We start from the raw sequence: 18843 nt of genomic DNA on the forward strand, positions 1-18843 counted from the left end.
TGTGGTGAAATCCAACTTGGATCCTATAACTGCATTTCTTCTAAATCAGTGGTCCCCAACCTTTTTGGCACCAGGGACCCGTTTCGTGGAAGACAATTTTCCACGAATCAGGGTGGGGGATGGTTTCGAGATGATTCAAGGGCATTACATTTATTGTGTACTATATTTCTATTATTATTACATTGTAATACATAGTGAACTAATTATACAATTCACCATAATGTAGAATCAGTGGGAGCCCTGAGCTTGTTTTCCTGCAACTAGACGGTCCTGTCTGGGGGTGATGGGAGACAGTGACAGATCATCAGGCATAGGGACCCTTGCTCTGGAGGGCTTAATTACAAATAGACACAGTATGATAATGTATATCTAGTTTTATTTGCTTTTCTATCAATGGCTCAATAGTCTTTTAGAATGTGTTTTACTTTTTGATCGCAAGTCCTGTTGCAGATCTAAGAACCATTTTGGGAAGGTCGTTGGACTCAGGAAAATGTTCAGTTGGAGGCGATGACCTGAAGGAAAGACAGTTATGTCCACAGTCAGTAACTCCTGCCTACCTCCTTTCTTGTTTCCTCAGGGCTCCCAGTTAAGTATGGTTTTGTAGTGGGTTTATGGGAAGTTGACAGGGTGTGGGGACAGGGAGGCAGGAAGTCAGCCTCAACTGTGATAGGACAGCTCAGTGTTACAGCTACATACCCAGAATACAGTGGCAAAGACAGACCTTGAAATGGCCGTGAGCCAAGATTAATACACAAGGCTCCAGAATGTGTTTGAAGGGTGGAGGGCACAGTGAAATGTGTTGTGTGGCCTTTCCACCAGGTCAGTGTAGGCAGAGCCTCACCTAACTCTCAAGCATTATTTAAGGTGGTAAAACCTGTCAAAAATTAGAGCAGGCCGGGCGCTGTGGCTCATGCCTGTAATCCCAGCACTTTGGGTGGCAGGTGGATCACTTGAGGTCAGGAGTTCAAGACCAGCCTGACCAACATGGTGAAACCCGGTCTCTACTAAAAATACAAAAAAAAATTAACCAGGTTTGGTGGTGCATGCCTATAATCCCAACTACTTGGGAGGCTGAGGCAGGAGAATCACTTGAACCCAGGAGGCAGAGGCTGCAGTGAGCCGAGATCAAGCCACTGCACTCCAGCCTGGGTGACACAGTGAGACTCTGTCTCAAAAAAAAAAAAAAAAAAAAGTTAGAGCAAATTACCATAATGTCCTTAGAAAGACCTTGCGGGAGAGGAAGTCGGTGCCTCCTTCCCTTGCCTAGGAGTATGCAGGCCTTTCTGAACCTGTTTTTCCCTGGGCTTTGACTTAGGAAGGCACTGATATGTCCCTGATTCAGATTTGATGTTGCCACTGTCTTACCCTAAGCAATAAACAATACAGTGAAGTCTGCTCTGTGGGTATGTGAAGGGGAGGGAATTCAGGATGGCAGCCTTATTGAGGGAAAGTACACTGTGGAAGGAAGGGAAGGGAGTAAACACATGAATGTGGTAAGGAAGATGACGGCTTGCCCAGTCCATCCAACGTTTGTTCCCCAACCCAGCCAGTGCATAGGTCTCCAGGTGACCCCATTTCAACCCATCATTTGAGAGGACTCACATTATTTATCCAGGAGATGTAAGCAGAGACCCGGGTGAAGACTGTAGGCTTCTTGGAGACATTACAGCCCCGGCTGGACACAAAGCTGGTCACTCCATGGACAGAATACTTGCCATTCACCAAGCAATGGAGGGGGCCCCCAGAGTCACCCTGCAGGGAGGAGAAACAGAATCCTAAAACTCCAGATCTTCGGGGTTTTGCTTGCACTCCCCTCGCCCCCTGTCTCTGGTTGTGAAATTCTGTACAGTTTTAAAGCTCCAATGCAAATCTCCACTTCCTTCATGTCCCCACAATCAAAATGAATCTCTTCTTCCTTTCTAAACAACCACAATATTTCTTCTCTTTTGCTGCACTTATTTCATGTTCTGCCTTGTATTTTGGTTTCATAATTTGTTTGTACCGCCTTACACATGTCTATGAGCTTCCTGAGACAAAAACTCTTACCAAGATCTTTCCTCTCCACAATGCTAGCATAGAACTTTAAATATCTAAAGTTCAATCGCTTTTATTGGCTTAAATTGAACCTGGGGTGGCAAAAATAGGGCATTCTAATAATTTCTTTATCCCCAGCATTTAGACCAATGGGTATTATTAGACCAAGTATTTAGACTTGGTAGTCAAAACATGCTAAACTAAACTGGAATGAAGAGGGAAGTGATGTATTAGGTTACATGCTCAATTGGGAACCTGGGTTTATGGAATATGATCTTGCCTCCCTTCTTACTCAGCTTCTAGAATGCCAGGTCCATAATGCCACACATAAAATGGGAAGATACTTCTCTGGAAAAACTGAACTGTCCAAGAGGAAAGACCTAAAGGTACTGACATTGGAGGTCCTCCACTAAAATGGCCTAGCCAGGTCACCTGACAGAGAATCCACTATTGATGAACCCCATCTAAGGCTCAGAGCTACCAATCAGCCCACCCACTCTGGGTAAAAATACCACCCCCACTCTGAAATAAAAGCAGATGGTTAAGGATCACTAAACATCTAAAGAATGCCTCTAGCCAGGCGCGGTGACTCGTGCCTGTAATCCCAGCACTTTGGGAGGCTGAGGCGGGCAGATCACGAGGTCAGGAGATTGAGACCATCCTGGCTAACACGGTGAAACCCCATCTCTACTAAAAATACAAAAAATTAGCCGGGCGTGGTGGCAGGTGCCTGTAGTCCCAGCTACTCGGGAGGCTGAGGCAGGAGAATGGCGTGAACCTGGGAGGCAGAGCTTGCAGTGAGCCAAGATGGTGCCAGTGGGCTCCAGCCTGGGCGACAGAGTGAGACTCTGTCTCAAAAAAAAAAAAAAAAAGGAATTCCTCTAATACAAAAATAAAGATTGAAACAAAGAAACAAGAAGCTAAATAAAAAATGAAGGCAACCAAGACTATGCAGGGAGAAGAAAACAAGCAATAAAACCGTAACTAATAGGCTGGGAGTGGTGGCTCACACCTGTAATCCCAGCACTTTGGGAGGCTGAGGCGGGCGGATCACCTGAGGTCAGGAGTTCAAGACTAGGCCAACACAGTGAAACCCCTAAAACTCTACTAAAAATACAAAAATTAGCCAGGTGTGGTGGTACATGCCTGTAATCCCAGTTACTCAGGAGGCTGAGGCAGATGAATCGCTTGAACCCAGGAGCTGCAGGTTGTAGTGAGCCGAGATTGCACCACTGCACTTCAGCCTGGGCGACAGAGCGAGACTCCATCTCAAAACAAACAAACAAACAAACAAAAAACATGACTAATATGCATCCATGATACAAGAATGGCATACTACTAAACAACATTCAGACAGCAAAAAAAGCCTTTGGAAATTACAAATTTGATAGATTTAGAAATGAGAGACTGGAAGAGTTGGAACATAAGGTAGAACAAACAAGATATAGAGAAAACAAGAGGACCAGCTTAGGAGGTAAACATGTGAATAACAGAAATTCTAGAAAGGGAAAAGTAGAGTGGGAGGAAATCAACAAATAAACAACATTTTCTGGATCAAAGGTCTGGAGTTTCCGGGAAAACCCACCCATTAAGTGTCCCTCACAACGAATGCAAATAGATCCACATAGACCACTAGGTCAAGAGAAGATGATATAGGTCACTTAACAAATTAGTGGAGTGTGTGGGGTTGAATTAATGAAAAATTGACTATATTAAGCAAATGAAAAAGACAGTTATTAACAGACATTGAAAAAATTGAAAAAGTTGTGTAGCAAGGGCTGACCTTGGTGGTTTATGACTGTAATCCCAGCACTTTGGGAGGCTGAGGCAGGAGGACTGCTTAAGCTAAAGCCAGGAGTTTGAGACCAGCCTGGGGTACAAACCGAGACCCCCATCTCTATTAAAAAATTGTAAAAAATCAGCTGAGTGTGGTGGCATGTGCCTGTAGTCCTGGCTACTCAGGAGACTGAGGTGGGAGGATTTCTTGAGCCCAGAAATTCAAGGCTGCAATGAGCTGTGATTGTGCTACTGCACTCCAGCCTGGGTGACAGAGTAAGAGCCTGTCTCTTTAAAAAAAAAAAAAAAAAAAAGTTATGCAGTAAATGAAAAGTAAACCTAGAATATATTACATGATTTTATTGTAAATAGCATTTTATATAATCATAGTAAATACTGAATGTTGATCTAACCAAAATATTTTGAGAGGTTGAGATGGTGATCAGAAAATGTCATGCTTGGAAGGCAGGCATGTGTATATAAAAAATAAAGAGAATCACATCTGCCATAATGTCTGAACTGAAAAACAGCAGTGTAAGTGTATAATTTTAAAGATATAGAGGTAGACACCAAAAAAATCAGCTGAAGAGTTGAAAGTGGCCTCCCATGGGGTGGGAGAACTAGAGTAGCTATTCTTTTCCATTATTGAGCCCCATAATCTTATTTGCCAATTTAAGCTTCAATAAAAAGTAAAACTTGGGGCCAGGTGTGGTGGCTTACACCTGTAATCCCAGCACTTTGGGAAGCCGAGGTGGGTGGATCACGTGAGGCCAGGAGTTTGAGACCAGCCTGGCCAACATAGCGAAACCCTGACTCTACTAAAAATACAAAAAAAATTAGCCAGGTATGGTGGCTCATGCCTGTCATCCCAACTACTGAGGAGGCTGAGGCACAAGAACCCAGGAGGAGGAGGTTGCAGTGAGCTGAGATCACGCCACTGTACTCCAGCCTGGGTGACAGAGCAAGACTCTGTCTCAAACACAAACAAAAGTGAAACTTAAAGAAAACTAGGGAAAGAGACCAAAATTTCAAATTGGGATAATTCTGTGTGTGTGTTTGTTTTGAGATGGAGTCTTGCTCTGTCATCCAGGCTGGAGTGCAGTAGTGCCATTTCGGCTCACTGCAACCACCACCTCCTGGGTTCAGGTGATTCTCTTGCCTCAGCCGCCCGAGTAGCTGGGACTACAGACGTGCAGCCCCACTCCCCGTTAAATTTTTTTTTTCTTTAGAGACTGAGTTTCGCTCTTGTTGCCCAGGCTGGAGTGTAATGGCATGATCTCAGCTCACTGCCACTTCTGCCTCCCAGGTTCAAGCAGTTCTGCCTCAGCCTCCCAATTAGCTGGGATTACAGGCATAAACCACCACACCTGGCTAATTTTGCATTTTTAGTAGAGATGAGGTTTCACTATGTTGGTCAGGTTGGTCTTGAACTCCTTACCTCAGGTGATCCACCCACTGTGGCCTCCCAAAGTGCTGGGATTACCAACATGAGCCACTGAGCCCGACTGTTTTTTTTTTTTTTTTTTTTTTTTTAAGACAGAGCCTCTGCCCAGGCTGGAGTGCAGTGGTATGATCATAGCTCACCGCAGTCTCAATCTCCTGGGCTCAAGCAATCCTCCCACTTCAGTATCCCAAGTAGCTGGGACCACAGTGTGCGCCACCTTGCCTGGCTAATTTTTTAAATTTTTGCAGAGACAGGGTCTCCCTATGTTGCTGAGGCTAATCTGTAACTCCTGAGTTTAAGTGATCCTCCCACCTCAGCCTCCCAAAGTGCTGGGATTATAGGCATAAGCCACCATGCCCAGCCAAGGGTAATTATTTTAAAGTGGAACTACCTGTACTCCACCCTAACTGCTATTTAGGAAAGGATGTTTTCTTTAGATTATTGTACTCAAAACAAAACAATCTCTTCCACCTAAATTCTGTTAGGAATTTAAGAGTATTTCAGGGGCTAGAGGAATGATAGGTTAATGAATTGTATATAATACTATTGTCTTGTGCTGATTGACCCGAGAAGAGACCAAGCCTCTGGAGAGAGGGAGAGTGTGGCTGAGGATTTTAGAGCAGAAGGAAGAGTTGGAAAAGAAATCAGTGGGAATGGGCTGATTGAAATGGGAGGTTCTAAGTGAATCCACTCTGAGGAGAAGGGTTGGAGACCCAGAACTGTGAAAGCCCAGAAGACACACTATTTGAGAAACTCCATTGGGGAGGGACCTGGGGACACAATTGCCTCCGAGAATTGTCAATTTGGAGTGGCAGCCAGAAGAAAAGTACTCGTTTTTTAGAGCTCAGGGCTTACGGGAGAGCACAGGCATGTGTATTCACTCAGAAAGGTTAAACCTTAGGAGGTTATAGGTGAAGCTGGCTGATGAGGGCCTAGAAGAGGTTGCATTATGCATTAGTCTATTTTCCCCCTTATTCCCATGTAGAGTCCCTCTGATACAGGACTTTTAAATGTTAATACCAGGAAAGTCTAGGGCAAGCTAGGATGAATTGGCTACTTTATTTCCATGGTTCTTTGTACTTATACCACAAAAAACTTTTTAATCCTTTTTTCTTTGAGACAGAGTCTTGCTCTGTTGCCCAGGCTGGAGTGCAGTGGCACGATCTCAGCTCACTGCAAGCCCCACCTCCCCAGTTCACACCATTATTCTTCCTCAGCCTCCCGAGTAGGTGGGACTACAGGCGCCCGCCACCACGGCCTGGCTAATTTTTTGTATTTTTAGTAGAGATGGGGTTTCACCGTGTTAGCCAGGATGGTCTCGATCTCCTGATCTCGTGATCCGCCTGCCTTGGCCTCCCAAAGTGCTGGGATTACAGGCATGAGCCACCACGCCTGGCCTAATCCTTTCATTTTATAGTTTCAGCCAGCCTGCCAGCTTCTCTTTCTCCTCCATCTAGTTTGGACCTTGCAGTTGATCTGCAATCCTGTCCTTTTACTCCAATCATGCAGGAAACTGACTTTGAGTAAAACAGAGTGAATCATATATCCATGTGGTCGTAGTCTGGTCTCCAAACAGCCAGTCAGCAATATCTTGGAGGACTATCCTCCCATTCGCACTAACTATTCCAGACCCATACAACCCTTTCGCCTTCATTTTCAGCAGTGAAGTTGACTCATCCTAGTTCATGAGTAACTAGAAGCAATAATGTAGAACACCTGCCAACGTTCGGCTACCAAATCCTGCAAACTTTTCTATGTCTGTGTGCACATCTGGTATCCCTCTTCCTGTTCAGAGCCAGCTCCACCTGTGCTCTTAGTTCCATCTCTTTCTTCTCCTGTGGGATCTTGTGCCATCCATTATTATTATTACCTCTCTCTGACTCTACAGGATTCTTTCCTCTCTGCCTATTTATGCACTCAATTTTCTTTTCTCTTTTCTTTTTTGAGACGGAGTCTCACTCTGTCACCTAGACTGGAGTGCAGTGGTGCGATCTTGGCTCACTGCAACCTCTGCCTCCTAGGTTCGAGCAATTCTCCTGCCTCAGCCTCCTGAGTAGCTAGGATTACAGGCACATGCCACCATGCCTGGCTACTTTTTTGTATGTTTAGTAGAGATGGGGTTTCACCATGCTGGCCAGGCTGGTCTCGAACTCCTGACCTTGTGAGCTGCCCGCCACGGCCTCCCAACGCACTGATATTACAGGCGTGAGCCACTGCGCCCGGCCAATTTTCTTCTCTTAGCTACCAGCTTTTTTTGTTCTTCCTTTTTTTTTTTTTTTGTCCTCTTTTGAGACAGGGTCTCACTCTGTTGCCCAGGCTGGAGTGCAGTGGTGTGATCATAGCTCACTGCAGCCTCGAACTCCTTGGCTCAAGTGATCTTCCCACCTCAGCCTTCTAAGTAGCTGGGGTTACAGGTGCACACCACTACATCCAACTAATTTTTAAAATTTTCGTAGAGATGAAGTCTCCCTACGTTTCCCAGGCTGGTCTCTAACTCCTGGGCTCAAGCGATCCTCCTGCCTCAATCTGCCAAAATCTTGGGATTACAGGCATGAGCTACTACACCCGGCCGGTTATATTTGTTATTGCCTCTTTATTCCTTACCCTTCGGACAAACTTCTGCCCTCACCACTCCACTAAAACTGCTCTTGCCAAGGTTACAATTGCCAAAGTGGCCACTTTCAGCTCTTATCTACTGTGGCTTCTGGGTGAATTGTATATTATGTGATATCTGTAAGTACTTCCTGAGATTTCATAATACTCTTATTAGCAGGTTTTTATCTTACATCTACTTCTCCTTTCTTAGATCCTAGTGGTTTCTTTGTCCTCCACCTATCCCTGAAACACTCAAGTATTTATGTTCTGATAGTTCTTTCCCAACCCACTGCTCTTTTCTCATTGAACAGTGTTTCCCTGGGATGGGATCTGATTTGTTCTCAGTGGGTATCTCTAGCCCAGCTCTTCCCCCAGGCCCCACTCTTTCTATCTAATTTCTTGGCCAGGCATGGTGGCTCATGCCTGTAATCTCAGCACTTTGGGAGGCTGAGGTCAGGAGTTTGAGACTTAGCCTGGCCAACATGGGGAAACCCCATCTCTACTAAAAATACAAAAATTAGCCGGGTGTTGTGGCACATGCCTGTAATCCCAGCTACTCAGGAACATGAGGTAGTAGAATCACTTGAGCCTGTGAGACAGAGGGGGCAGTGAGCTGAGATCGCGCTACTGCACTCCAGCCTGGGTGAGAGAGGGAGACTCCATCTCAAACAAAACAAAAAAAACACCAAATTTCTTACCGGTTGCTATACCTGAATGTCCCATTGGGATCTCAGACAAAACTTGTCCAGAACCAAACTCATCATCTTCTCTGTCAAACTCTGTAAATCTTGTCTCAGGGCAACAACGCCTTCCCCCAAATCACTTAAACCGGATGCCTGGCTGTTGTTCCAGATCCTCCTCCTTCCCTCCTCCGGTTCCTATCACCAGTGCCTTAATTCAGGCCCTCAAATTTCTTGCTTAGATCATTGCAATAGCCCTCTAGGCAATCTCCCTGCCTCTCTTGCCTTCTTCAAAAACATGCCTAAAGAACACTTCTAAAAGGTGAATCTGGTTGTTCTAGTCTCCTGTTTAGAAGTCTTCAATGGCTTCCCAATGCCCAAGAGATAAGGGTCATGTCCCCAAGCCTGGCATTTGAAGCCCTGAGTTGTAACAGCTCTTGCTTGCCTCTCTAGTCTTACCTCCTGACATTTCCTAGTATGGTGGTAGCTTCTATTCTAGCCCAGGGGTCAGCAAACCTCTTCTGTTAAGGGCCAAACAGTACATATTTCAGGCTTTGCAGGCCATACAGTCTTAGTTGCAACTACTTTGTGTTGTAGTACAAAAGCAGCCATAGGCTGGGCATGGTGCCTCACGCCTATAATCCCAGCCCTCTAGGAGGCCAAGGCAGGAGGATTGCTTGAGGCCAGGAGTTCAAGACCAGCCTGGGCATCATAGTGAAACCTTGTCACTACCAAAAACAAAACAAAATTAGCTGGGTGTGATGGCATGTGCCTGTGATCCTAGCTACTTGGGATGCTGAGGTGGGAGGATCATTTGAGCCCAGGAAGTTGAGGCTGCAGTGAGCCAAGATGGCACCACTGCACTCCAGCCTGAGTGATAGAGCAAGACCTTGTCTCTTAAAAAAAAAAAAAAAAAAAAAAAGCAGCCATAAACAGTTTGTAAATGAGCAACTGTGACTGTGTTCCAATGAAATGTTATTTATAGGCACTGCAATTTTATATATTTTTCATGTGTCATGACATATTATTATTCTGATTTTTTTCCTTACCATTAATAAATGTAATAATCCCAGACTGGGCAACATGGTGAAACCCTGTCTCTACAAAAAACACAAAAAATTAGCTGGGTATGGTGGTGTGTGCCTGTAGTCCCAGCTACTAGGGAGGCTGAGGTGGGAAAATCACTTGAGCCTAGGAGGCAGAGGTTACAGTGAACCATGATGGTACAACTGAACTCCAGCCTGGGCAACAGAGTAAGACCCTGTCTCAAAAAAAAAAAAAAAAAAAAAAAAAAACATACATATACATATATATGGCCAGGTGCGGTGGCTCACGCCTGTAATCCCAGCACTTTGGGAGGCAGAGGCAGGTGGATCACGAGGTCAAGAGTCCGAGACCAGCCAGTTCGAGACCAGCCTTGCCAACATGGTGAAATCCTGTCTCTATTAAAAATACAAAAATTAGTGGATGTGGTGGTGCGTGCCTGTAATCCCAGCTACTCGGGAGGCTGAGGCAGAAGAATTGCTTGAACCCGGGAGGCAGAGGTTTCAGTGAGCTGAGATTGCGCCACTGCACTCCAGCCTGGGCGACAGAGTGAGACTCCATCTCAGAAAAAAAAAAAATATATACACACACACACACACACACATATATAGAAATCGAAATGTAATAACCATTCTAAGCTCATGGGCCATATAAAAACAAGCAGTGAGCTAGATTTGGCTTGTGGACCTCCAGCCTCTGCTCTACTCTAGCCTTAGGGAATGCCCCATAATTCTCTATGTACTCTAGGTTGTTTCTTGGCCCCCTGCCTTTATTCATGCCATTCCCTCCCTCTGAATGTCTTTTCTCCTTTTTGCCTGGCCTATTCGTATTTACCCCTCAGGACCCACTACAAATTCTACTTTCTTGGGGAAGGCAGGTCTTTTCTGGCCCCAGTAGGTAGAGGTAAGTACCTACCCTTGGGCTTCCATATCACCTATGCACATCCTGATTATTAACACTTAACCACATTGTATTACAATGTTCTATTGTATGTCTGCGCCTCTAGTTTCTTTACTTGACACTGTTGGATCCATCTTTGTATCCTTAGCACTTAGCACAATGCCTAGCATATAGTAGATATATAATGAATAGTTGTTAAACTGCATTAAAAAATCTGAGGTGGGGCATGGTGGCTCACGCCTGTATTCCCAGCACTTTGGGAGGCCGAGGTGGGAGGATCACTTGAGCCCTGGAGTCCGAGACCAGCCTGGGCCACAAAGCAAGACCCCATCTCTATATTAAAATAATAATAATTAAAAAAGCTTAAAAAGAGAAATCTGTAAGATAGTTTATGGCTGATTGATCTTGTCAAAATGGAGGAAGGTTATATTTGTTATATATAAGCTATTATAAAATTATTTTGTGCACTTTCCCCTATCAAACTCACCTGTACATACTGCCAGAAATATCACTGGGGTAAAGGGATGGTGGTAGAGGAACTGCAAGAGAAGTTGGACTGATTGGTAAGAGGGGGCAGGGTACTGCTAATACACCATCACAACCACCTCTCCAGGCTCAGCTCCATCGCTGCCATTAAAAAATCTAGGTAACAAATTCTAAGAACACACACATATACCAACAACAACATACAAATGTTGGGCCACGTACAAACTTTGAAGTGAGGGCATCGAGCAAGATCAATTTTAAGATTCCTTTCAACTTTGAGTTTCTGCAGGTGTAGAGTTACCAGCACAGGATCATTCTCACTTAGATGCCAGAGTAGAAAATTGAGTCTGTGTAGGACTAAGAGTAAGTGTGGAATAGGGAGGTGAGGAAGAGGGGTGGAGGGATAGGCAGAGAGTGGTGGGACCTGGGGTGGGACCCCCTGCAAGTGTTCACCTGGCATCCGGAGCGAACTCCATCTCCACCAGCACACACCATGGTGTTCTTCACAGTGGAGCCCCAGTAGGAGGAGCTGGAGCAGATGGTGTAGTCCACAGAGGGCAGGTAAGCCTGCTGCAGGGTCTGGGCCAGCTGCCCATTGGCTGAACAGAACACACGGCATTGGCAGTCAGCTCCAGATGTGGTCCAGCGGAAAAACCTTCCACCCCTGCCACACCTTCCCAAACTCTTGTGAAAGCTGAACTCAGGGCAAACTCCTTCTCTCTCCCTGTTGCATGTGGTGGATCCTCTGTCTTCTCTCTTTATATGGCCGCACAGGACCCTTCCCTCAGGGAGGCAGCCATGCTTACTGTACCTAGGCTCCAAGCCACCAACCCTACTCTTGCTTCTTTTCACTCGTGGATAACTTAGTTGCGCCATGGAATGGCCTTATTTGTGGATGATTTATCTGTCTGTTCTGTTTCCTCCTTGCAAGCTCCATGGAGCAGAACTGGGATTGTGCATGCTTGTTTCCATTTCTTTTTTTTTTTTTTTTTGAGATGGAGTTTCACTCTTGTTGCCCAGGCTGGAGTGCAGTGGAGCAATCTCGGCTCACCACAACCTCCGCCTCCCAGGTTCAAGAGATTCTCCTGCCTCAGCCTGATGAGTAGCTGGGATTACAGGCATGTACCACCATGCCCGGCTAATTTTGTATTTTTAGTAGAGATGGGGTTTCTCCATGTTGGTCAGGCTTAAGTGATCCTCCTTCCTCAGCCTCCTGAGTACCTGGGACTACAGAATCATGCCACCACACTCAACTAAGGATCCTTAATTTCTCTGGACCTTGGTTTCCTCATGTATAAAATGAAGGGCTGGCTGGGTGCAGTGGCACATGCCTGTAATCCCAGCACTCTGGGAGGCTGAGGTGGGAGGATTTCTTAAGCTCAGGAGTTTGAGGCCAGCCTAGGCAATATAGCGAGATCCCATCTCTACAAAAAAATTTAAAAATTAGCTGAGTGTGGTGGTACATGCCTATAGTCCCAGCTACTCAGGAGGCTGAGGTGGGAGGATCACTTGAGCCCAGGAAGTGGAGGTTGCAGCCTGGGTGACAGAGCGAAACCCTGTCTCTAAATAAATAAATAAATTTTAAAAATGGGGGGCTGGTAAAAAAAAATTCTCTGATAAAGTCTTTTTTTGTTCTAAGAGTCCATGAATCTGTCAACTACTTCACAGACCATTCTTAGCTTGATATAATGCATCAGTTATTGTATCTATGGTTCCTTTAGCTCCTGGTCTCTGGCCATAAGCACCTAGGACCACAGAAAAAGGTGCCTTAGAAGCTCAGCTACCTAATCAAGATTCCCGTGGTGGATTGTGCCAATGTAGGCAACTTACTCTTGGTCCTGCCCCAGCCTGTGATGTAGCAGGGACTGTTGTTAGCCAGGATGGCTCCCTCCTGGGGCAGAACACCCAGCTGGACATAGCTATTGAGGGTAACGCTCTGGGCCAGGCGTAGCAGGGCGATGTCATAGCTGCAGGAGAAAAGGAGACTGCTCACTCATGGGATCAGCTCTTCCCTGAGGTCAGCATATACACTGGCCCTCTCTAAGCATTTGTATCCCCGTGGAATTGGAAAGTGACGACTTTGAAGAAGGACGGGGCTCACTTGCTAAGCCTCAAACTAGAGCAATTACAATTTAACATGTAAACATTCTATGTTTAACAGCAGCATCTGCTGGTGGGACATTGGTATTGCAGCCTAGCTCTGACCTTTGCAACCCAGGAAAGTAGAGAATGGGGGAATCTGAAGGAGCAGAGTGGCGTGGTCTTGGTGGCAGAGTTCTCAAACAAGAAAAATGTAAAAGGCTGAGTGGCTCTACAAGCTCAGTAGAATATCCCAATTCCTTGAACCCACCCCCACCTCCACATGCTATAGAATTGACCACCATTTTAATTATTTATTTTCCAGAAGTTTACAACTCAACTTGCAATTTTCCCGTGTAAGATTCACTTTAGGAAATTTACTTTTGCTGATGGAGTCTATTCTATAATGTGAATAATAAATAATGATAAAACCCCCCATAGAAACAGAACATTAAAATCTGCAGAGAAGGGTAATCCACTGTGCAAACCAGCCTGGATCCAACAAATCCTAAAGGTCTTCAAAGATTCTCAAGCCCTCCAGAACCTCAGTTCTCTTTTTCTTATGAGACAGAGTCTCACTCTGTCACCCAGGCTGGAGTGCAGTGGCGCGATCTCAGCTCACTGCACCCTCTTCCTCCTGGGTTCAAGTGATTCTCCTGTAATCAAGCGATTACAGGCACGTGCCACCACGCCTGCCTAATTTTTTTTTTTTTCGTATTTTTAGTAGAGACAGGGTTTCACCATATTGGTCAGGCTGGTCTCAAACTCCTGACCTCAGGTGATCCGCCTGCCTTGGCTTCCCAAAGTGTTGGAATTACAGGCATGAGCCACTGTGCCTGGCCCAGAACCTAAATTTTCAAAGTCCTCCTGGATGAATGAGCCAGCTCATTGCTCCCTCTAGGACATGGTGCCCTCTCTCAGGCTCAGCTGGGCTCCTTAACTAAAGGCAAGGCCAGGAGCCATGGACCAGGTTTCAGGCCATGCAATCCCTCTAGCCCTCTGAAAGAACAGGTGAAGGCAGCCAGTTGTTGGCTAGTCAGGCCTCACTGCCCAGCCCAGGGCTAGCTTGGACTTGCTCCTACCCGGCAGCCACGTTATCGCTGTTCCAGTATGGATGCACCACGATCTTTTGCACACTCACGGACTGCTCAGTGCCATCATTCTGGCTCAGGTTATGGTCTCCAGCCACCACGCGGAAAGTCTTCTGGCTGGTGTGAGAGAAGGACGCCCTGAGTCATCCAGGGGACTCAAACCTTCTCTTTACCCCACTTAGAGAAAAGTTGAAAAACCATCTTTTATTTTATTATTATTATTTAGGAATTTTTTTTTTTTTTTTTAGAGATGGGGTTTTGCTGTGTTGCCCAGGCTGGCTTCAAACTCCCAGGCTCAAGCGATCCTCCCACCGCAGCTTCCCTAGTAGCTGGGACTACAGGTGTGAGCCACTGTGCCCAGGTTTTGTTTCTTATTTTAGGACAGGAACCCATCTTATCTGGTCTAGGCAGAGGAGGGATATAAGACTCTCCAAAATGAGAAAGTAACAAGCTCTTTCATTCCCTAATTGACTAACTTGTGGAAGTGAAAAAAACTACCATCACTTTCATTTTCTCGGTTTAACATCATAGGCTGAATATCTTGTAACCTGGGAGAGTTGTAGTGTGCATAAATGAAATAATGGCTCTCAGCCACTAAGATTTTGAAGGAAGCATAGACTTCTAGGCTAGTCGTTCTTAAAGCGTGGTTCCTGGGCTGCAGCATGGGCATCACCTGGAAACTTGTTAGAAATGCAGATTATCAGGCCTCACCCTGGACCTACCAAATTAGAAACTCTGCTGGGTGGGGCCCAGCAATCTGTGCCTTCCAGGTGATTCTGACACATGCTCAGATGTGAAAACCATTGCCCAAGACAAATAGGAAAAAATAGTCACCAGTCAGACATTGACTAGGCACTTACATATTTACTCAATCCTCACAACATTTCTACAAAGTAAATGTTCTTAGCCCATTTTGAAGATAGGAGAATGGGGGCATAGTTGCCCAAGGCTACATAGCTAGAATTTGGTGGAGCAAGATTTAAATTTGAGTCTCCCTGACTCCAAAGTTTGTACTTTCAGCATACTACCTCCCTGCAGGCCCTGAATAGGAAAGGGGCCACTGCCCAGTCCCTGAAGTGCTGTCCAGAGAGGGCAAAGTTATATCATCCTTCAGAAGGGTCAGCCCCTTCCCCTTCCAGGGGCCCAGGAAAGCTCGTCTTTGTTTTTCTTACTAATCCACACAGTGAGCAGCTGTCATCACCCAGTTCCGTCTGATGAGGGTCCCTCCACAGGTGTGATACCAGGAACTTCCAGACCGGTACTGGAGGGAAATCTAGATGGGGAGGAAAGAAAGAAGGGATAGGTTGGTGTTTCTCAAATGGTTTTGCCCCAGGTCGGTTGCAGTGGCTCATGCCAGTAATTCCAGCACTTTGGAAGGCTGAGACAGGAGGATCAGTTGAGCCTAGGAGCTGGAGACCAGCCTGGGCAACATAGTGAGACCTCACCTCTACAACATCAAAAATAATTAAATATAAAAGACTTTGCCTCAAACTACATGTCACCTCCTTAAAGTCCTGCTGTCCTTCAAAACATTCTCTTTCTGGGCTAGGGATGGCAAATAGGTTTCATCTGACCTGCCAATTGCTACTGATTGGTTGGTAGTGGCCACCTGGAGTGTGGCATTGATAAGGGGTGTGTAGATGCTTCTGGGGTCAGCAGGAAGGGATGCTCCATCGCTTGGTGATGTTTGCTGTGTACATGGATGAGGAGTAAAGGCACACAGTGTATTTGGCATTATCTCTCTAGGTTGTTGCAATGGACCTAGAACCCATTGCAACTCCTTTTTTGGAACTCCTTCTACCTCTGTTCTCCCTTAAAGAGGAACTATAGGCCAGGCACCGTGGCTCACGCCTGTGATCCCAGCACTTTGGGAGGCCGAGGCAGGTGGTTCACGAGGTCAGGAGATCAAGACCATCCTGGCCAACACGGTGAAACCCCATCTCTACTAAAAATGCAAAAATTAGTCGGGCGTGGTGGCATGCACCTGTAGTCCCAGCTACTCAGGAGGCTGAGGCAGGAGAATCGCTTGAACCCAGGAGGTGGAGGTTACAGTGAGCTGAGATAGCGTCACTGCACTGCAGCCTGGTGACAGAGCGAGACTCCATCGCCCTCCCTCCTCCCCCAAAAGAGAGGAACTATAGGCAAAGATTTGCTCCATCACCTAAGCCCAACAGGCTTAGGTCTCCAGAGCTGTACCTTCAGTGTTTTCAAGACATCTCCTGTCTCCCCACTTCAGGGACTACTTAGAAATACCAATGGGAGGCCAGGCGCGGTGGCTCACGCCTGTAATCTCAGCACTTTGGGAGGCTGAGGCCGGTGGATCACCTGAGGTCAGGAGTTTGAGACCAGCCTGGCCAACATGGTGAAACCCCGTCTCTACTAAAAATACAAAAATTAGCTGGGCATGGTGACAGGCACCTGTAATCCCAGCTACTCAGGAGGCTGACGCAGGAGAATTGCTTGAACCCAGGAGGCAGAGGTTGCGGTGAGCCGAGATCATGCCATTGCACTCTAGCCTGGGCAATGAGAGCGAAACTCCATCTAAAAAAAAAAATACACCAATAGGATGTTTGTTTTTATCAGTTCATGTCTCTTCCTCTAGCATCTCATATTATGTAATAGCTCTACTCCTGAAAACTGGGGCTCAGACTTTCATAAGCTAAAACTCTGATTGCAGTGATATCCTCTCAAAGTGTGGATCTTCACCAGTTAATTTGCCAGGTTTACATATTTAGATCACTTAAATCAGGGCCCAGCTGCCCTGTTAGGAAAGTGGAAACTCTAAATAGCCAACTAAGCAGCATGCTATACGTGTGTGTGTGTGTGTGCGCGCGCGCACACGCGAAAGCATTGTGACGCACACGCGAAAGCATTGTGACACACACTGTGGAGTGGTGTGCGTGTGAGTTTCAAGGTATGTGGAGTCCAAGGTGCCTTTCTGGCACCCAGTCTTTCTTGCGTGGCACAAGTGCTGTTGCTGGGAATATAAATGTATCTTGTGTTTGGGTGTGTGCCTTGAAGAGGGACTGTGGTTGGTGTATAAATCCCCTCCTCCAAGCCTTTTGCATTTAGAAAACCACCTAAGCCTGATCCCATCCATCTTTAAAATCGAGAACCTAGACAGTTGGAGAGCTGCTTGTTGATAGGGACATGCACAAACACACATGATACCTTATGTCATGCACTGAGCTCTTATTTGGGTGGAAGTCTGGGGCTGGGAAGGAACACCCACCTGAGAGGGCCAGGAATTCCTCCCGGCCTCTGTCCCTCCGACTACGCGGGCATTGGTTTCCGGAAAGTCCTGGGTGCTGTGTCCTTTGTGGGGCAGAAGAAAAGTGAGTGATGACTAAGCATGGGGTCAGCCAGGGGTAGGGGTGGGGGGTGGCGATTGTGCTTTGAGGAATGTTAGCCTTGTCTGCAAATTCACAGTTCCTCTCTAACGAATGAGGGGCCCAGCTGTGAGTTCTCTGAGCCCCTTTTGGAAACAGGGGTGCCTGGGTGCCTTCTGTTTCCCCCAGGTGTTCCCAGAACTCTGGCATGCTATGAAGGACCTCTCTCAAACCACTAGGCTAGGCTCCAGAGGCTCCTTGTGGTCTCCTCTTTGCTCAAGATCACCCTTTGGCCTGAAGAGAACCCTCCTACTCTTTGACCCCCATCAGCCCCCTAATGCTTTGGCAAGATTCTCCAGGGTTCAGGGCCTGCAGTGCACACCCCAGTCAGGCACCTTCTGAGGAAGTCCTCCTGTCAATGGGGGTGGTGGGGAAGCCCAGGGACCCACCCCACTACCAGATGGGGCTTCTCTCTGCTTTGTGGCCCAGGGACCTGCCACCCAGAGGGGCCTGAATAGCCAGTGGCCCTGACCTTTTCTGTCTTGGCCTCCAGGAGAGTAAGGACGCTCTGCAAGGCGGAGTGTCCCACTTGCCCTGGGACAGGGTGCTGGCCTGGACTTAGGGAAAATTTGCTGATCCTCCTGCCCAAGTCCCCCACCCTATAGACCTCAGGCCTCATGATCCACTTACCATAAAGGACTAGGGTTGCGAACACCAGGAAGCGCAGCATGTTGCCGATGGAGTAGACCACTGCCTTCTTGCTTGGACCAAGCCCTCTTTATACTCCTCTTAGCAGCAGCTTTGCTGACCGTCTTCTTGCCAACTGGCAGAGCTGAGGGTGCAAGGCAGGGAAAATCACAGGTGACATGGAAATACAAATGAAAATATTTCTTTTCAAGTAAACTAATGTATCTGTTATTCAAAGACAGAACAAGGCCAGAGCTGAATTTATCATTTGCTTTTAATTGAAAAGCATCCAACAAACTCTTTTTCAGAAATAAGACGGAGAACCAGGGCTGGTTTTTCCTTAAGGGAGCACCTCTCGTCATCCATCACTCTCTCATTGTCCTCAGTGGCACCATAAATGCAGAGACTTGCCCCGTGCACTAGCAGCTGGAGGCCAGGGGGATAGTGGAAGAGGGGAGAGTGGCTAGCAAGGGCAAGGAAGACACAGCAACTCTCTCTGCCCAAAGAGGGAGATGGCACATGCCCCCAGGATCCAGGCATAGGTGTAAATGCAGACACAAAAGCCAAGTAGATGCAGTGGAGAGAATTCTGGGGGAGGAAAGTACTGAGAAACAGGCTTGGGCCCTCTCAGATGGAGAGCCAAGAAGGAGCTCCCAGAGGAGAATATGGGGCAGGGTAGAGGAGGGGATCCTTGGGAT

General features: G+C 46.7%; 1 protein-coding gene across 1 annotated transcript; it reads right to left on the reverse strand.

The window, feature by feature from the left end:
• Positions 1-359: 359 nt before the first annotated feature.
• CELA1 (chymotrypsin like elastase 1) lies at positions 360-18188 on the reverse strand. Its single transcript, XM_054444280.1, has 8 exons — positions 18149-18188; positions 17362-17444; positions 15302-15402; positions 14121-14246; positions 12790-12926; positions 11413-11558; positions 1603-1752; positions 360-512 (listed from the first exon to the last, which is right to left on the reverse strand). Exons 1-8 carry the CDS (start codon positions 18186-18188, stop codon positions 495-497), a joined length of 801 nt encoding a protein of 266 aa, XP_054300255.1. The 3' UTR covers positions 360-494.
• Positions 18189-18843: the final 655 nt, after the last annotated feature.

Source organism: Pongo pygmaeus, chromosome 10 (genome assembly GCF_028885625.2).
Source record: "Pongo pygmaeus isolate AG05252 chromosome 10, NHGRI_mPonPyg2-v2.0_pri, whole genome shotgun sequence".
NCBI lineage: Eukaryota > Metazoa > Chordata > Mammalia > Primates > Hominidae > Pongo > Pongo pygmaeus.

Excerpts from the sequence above, each read along its gene's own strand:
- CELA1 (XM_054444280.1), bottom strand. The coding sequence starts at position 18,188 with ATGCTGCGCTTCCTGGTGTTCGCAACCCTAGTCCTTTATG. Across the intron at positions 11,559-12,789 it reads AGGCTGGGGCAGGACCAAGA|CCAATGGGCAGCTGGCCCAG; the intron begins GTAAGTTGCCTA and ends TGTTCTGTTCAG. Across the intron at positions 1,753-11,412 it reads GAGTTCGCTCCGGATGCCAG|GGTGACTCTGGGGGCCCCCT; the intron begins GTGAACACTTGC and ends TCCTCCCTGCAG.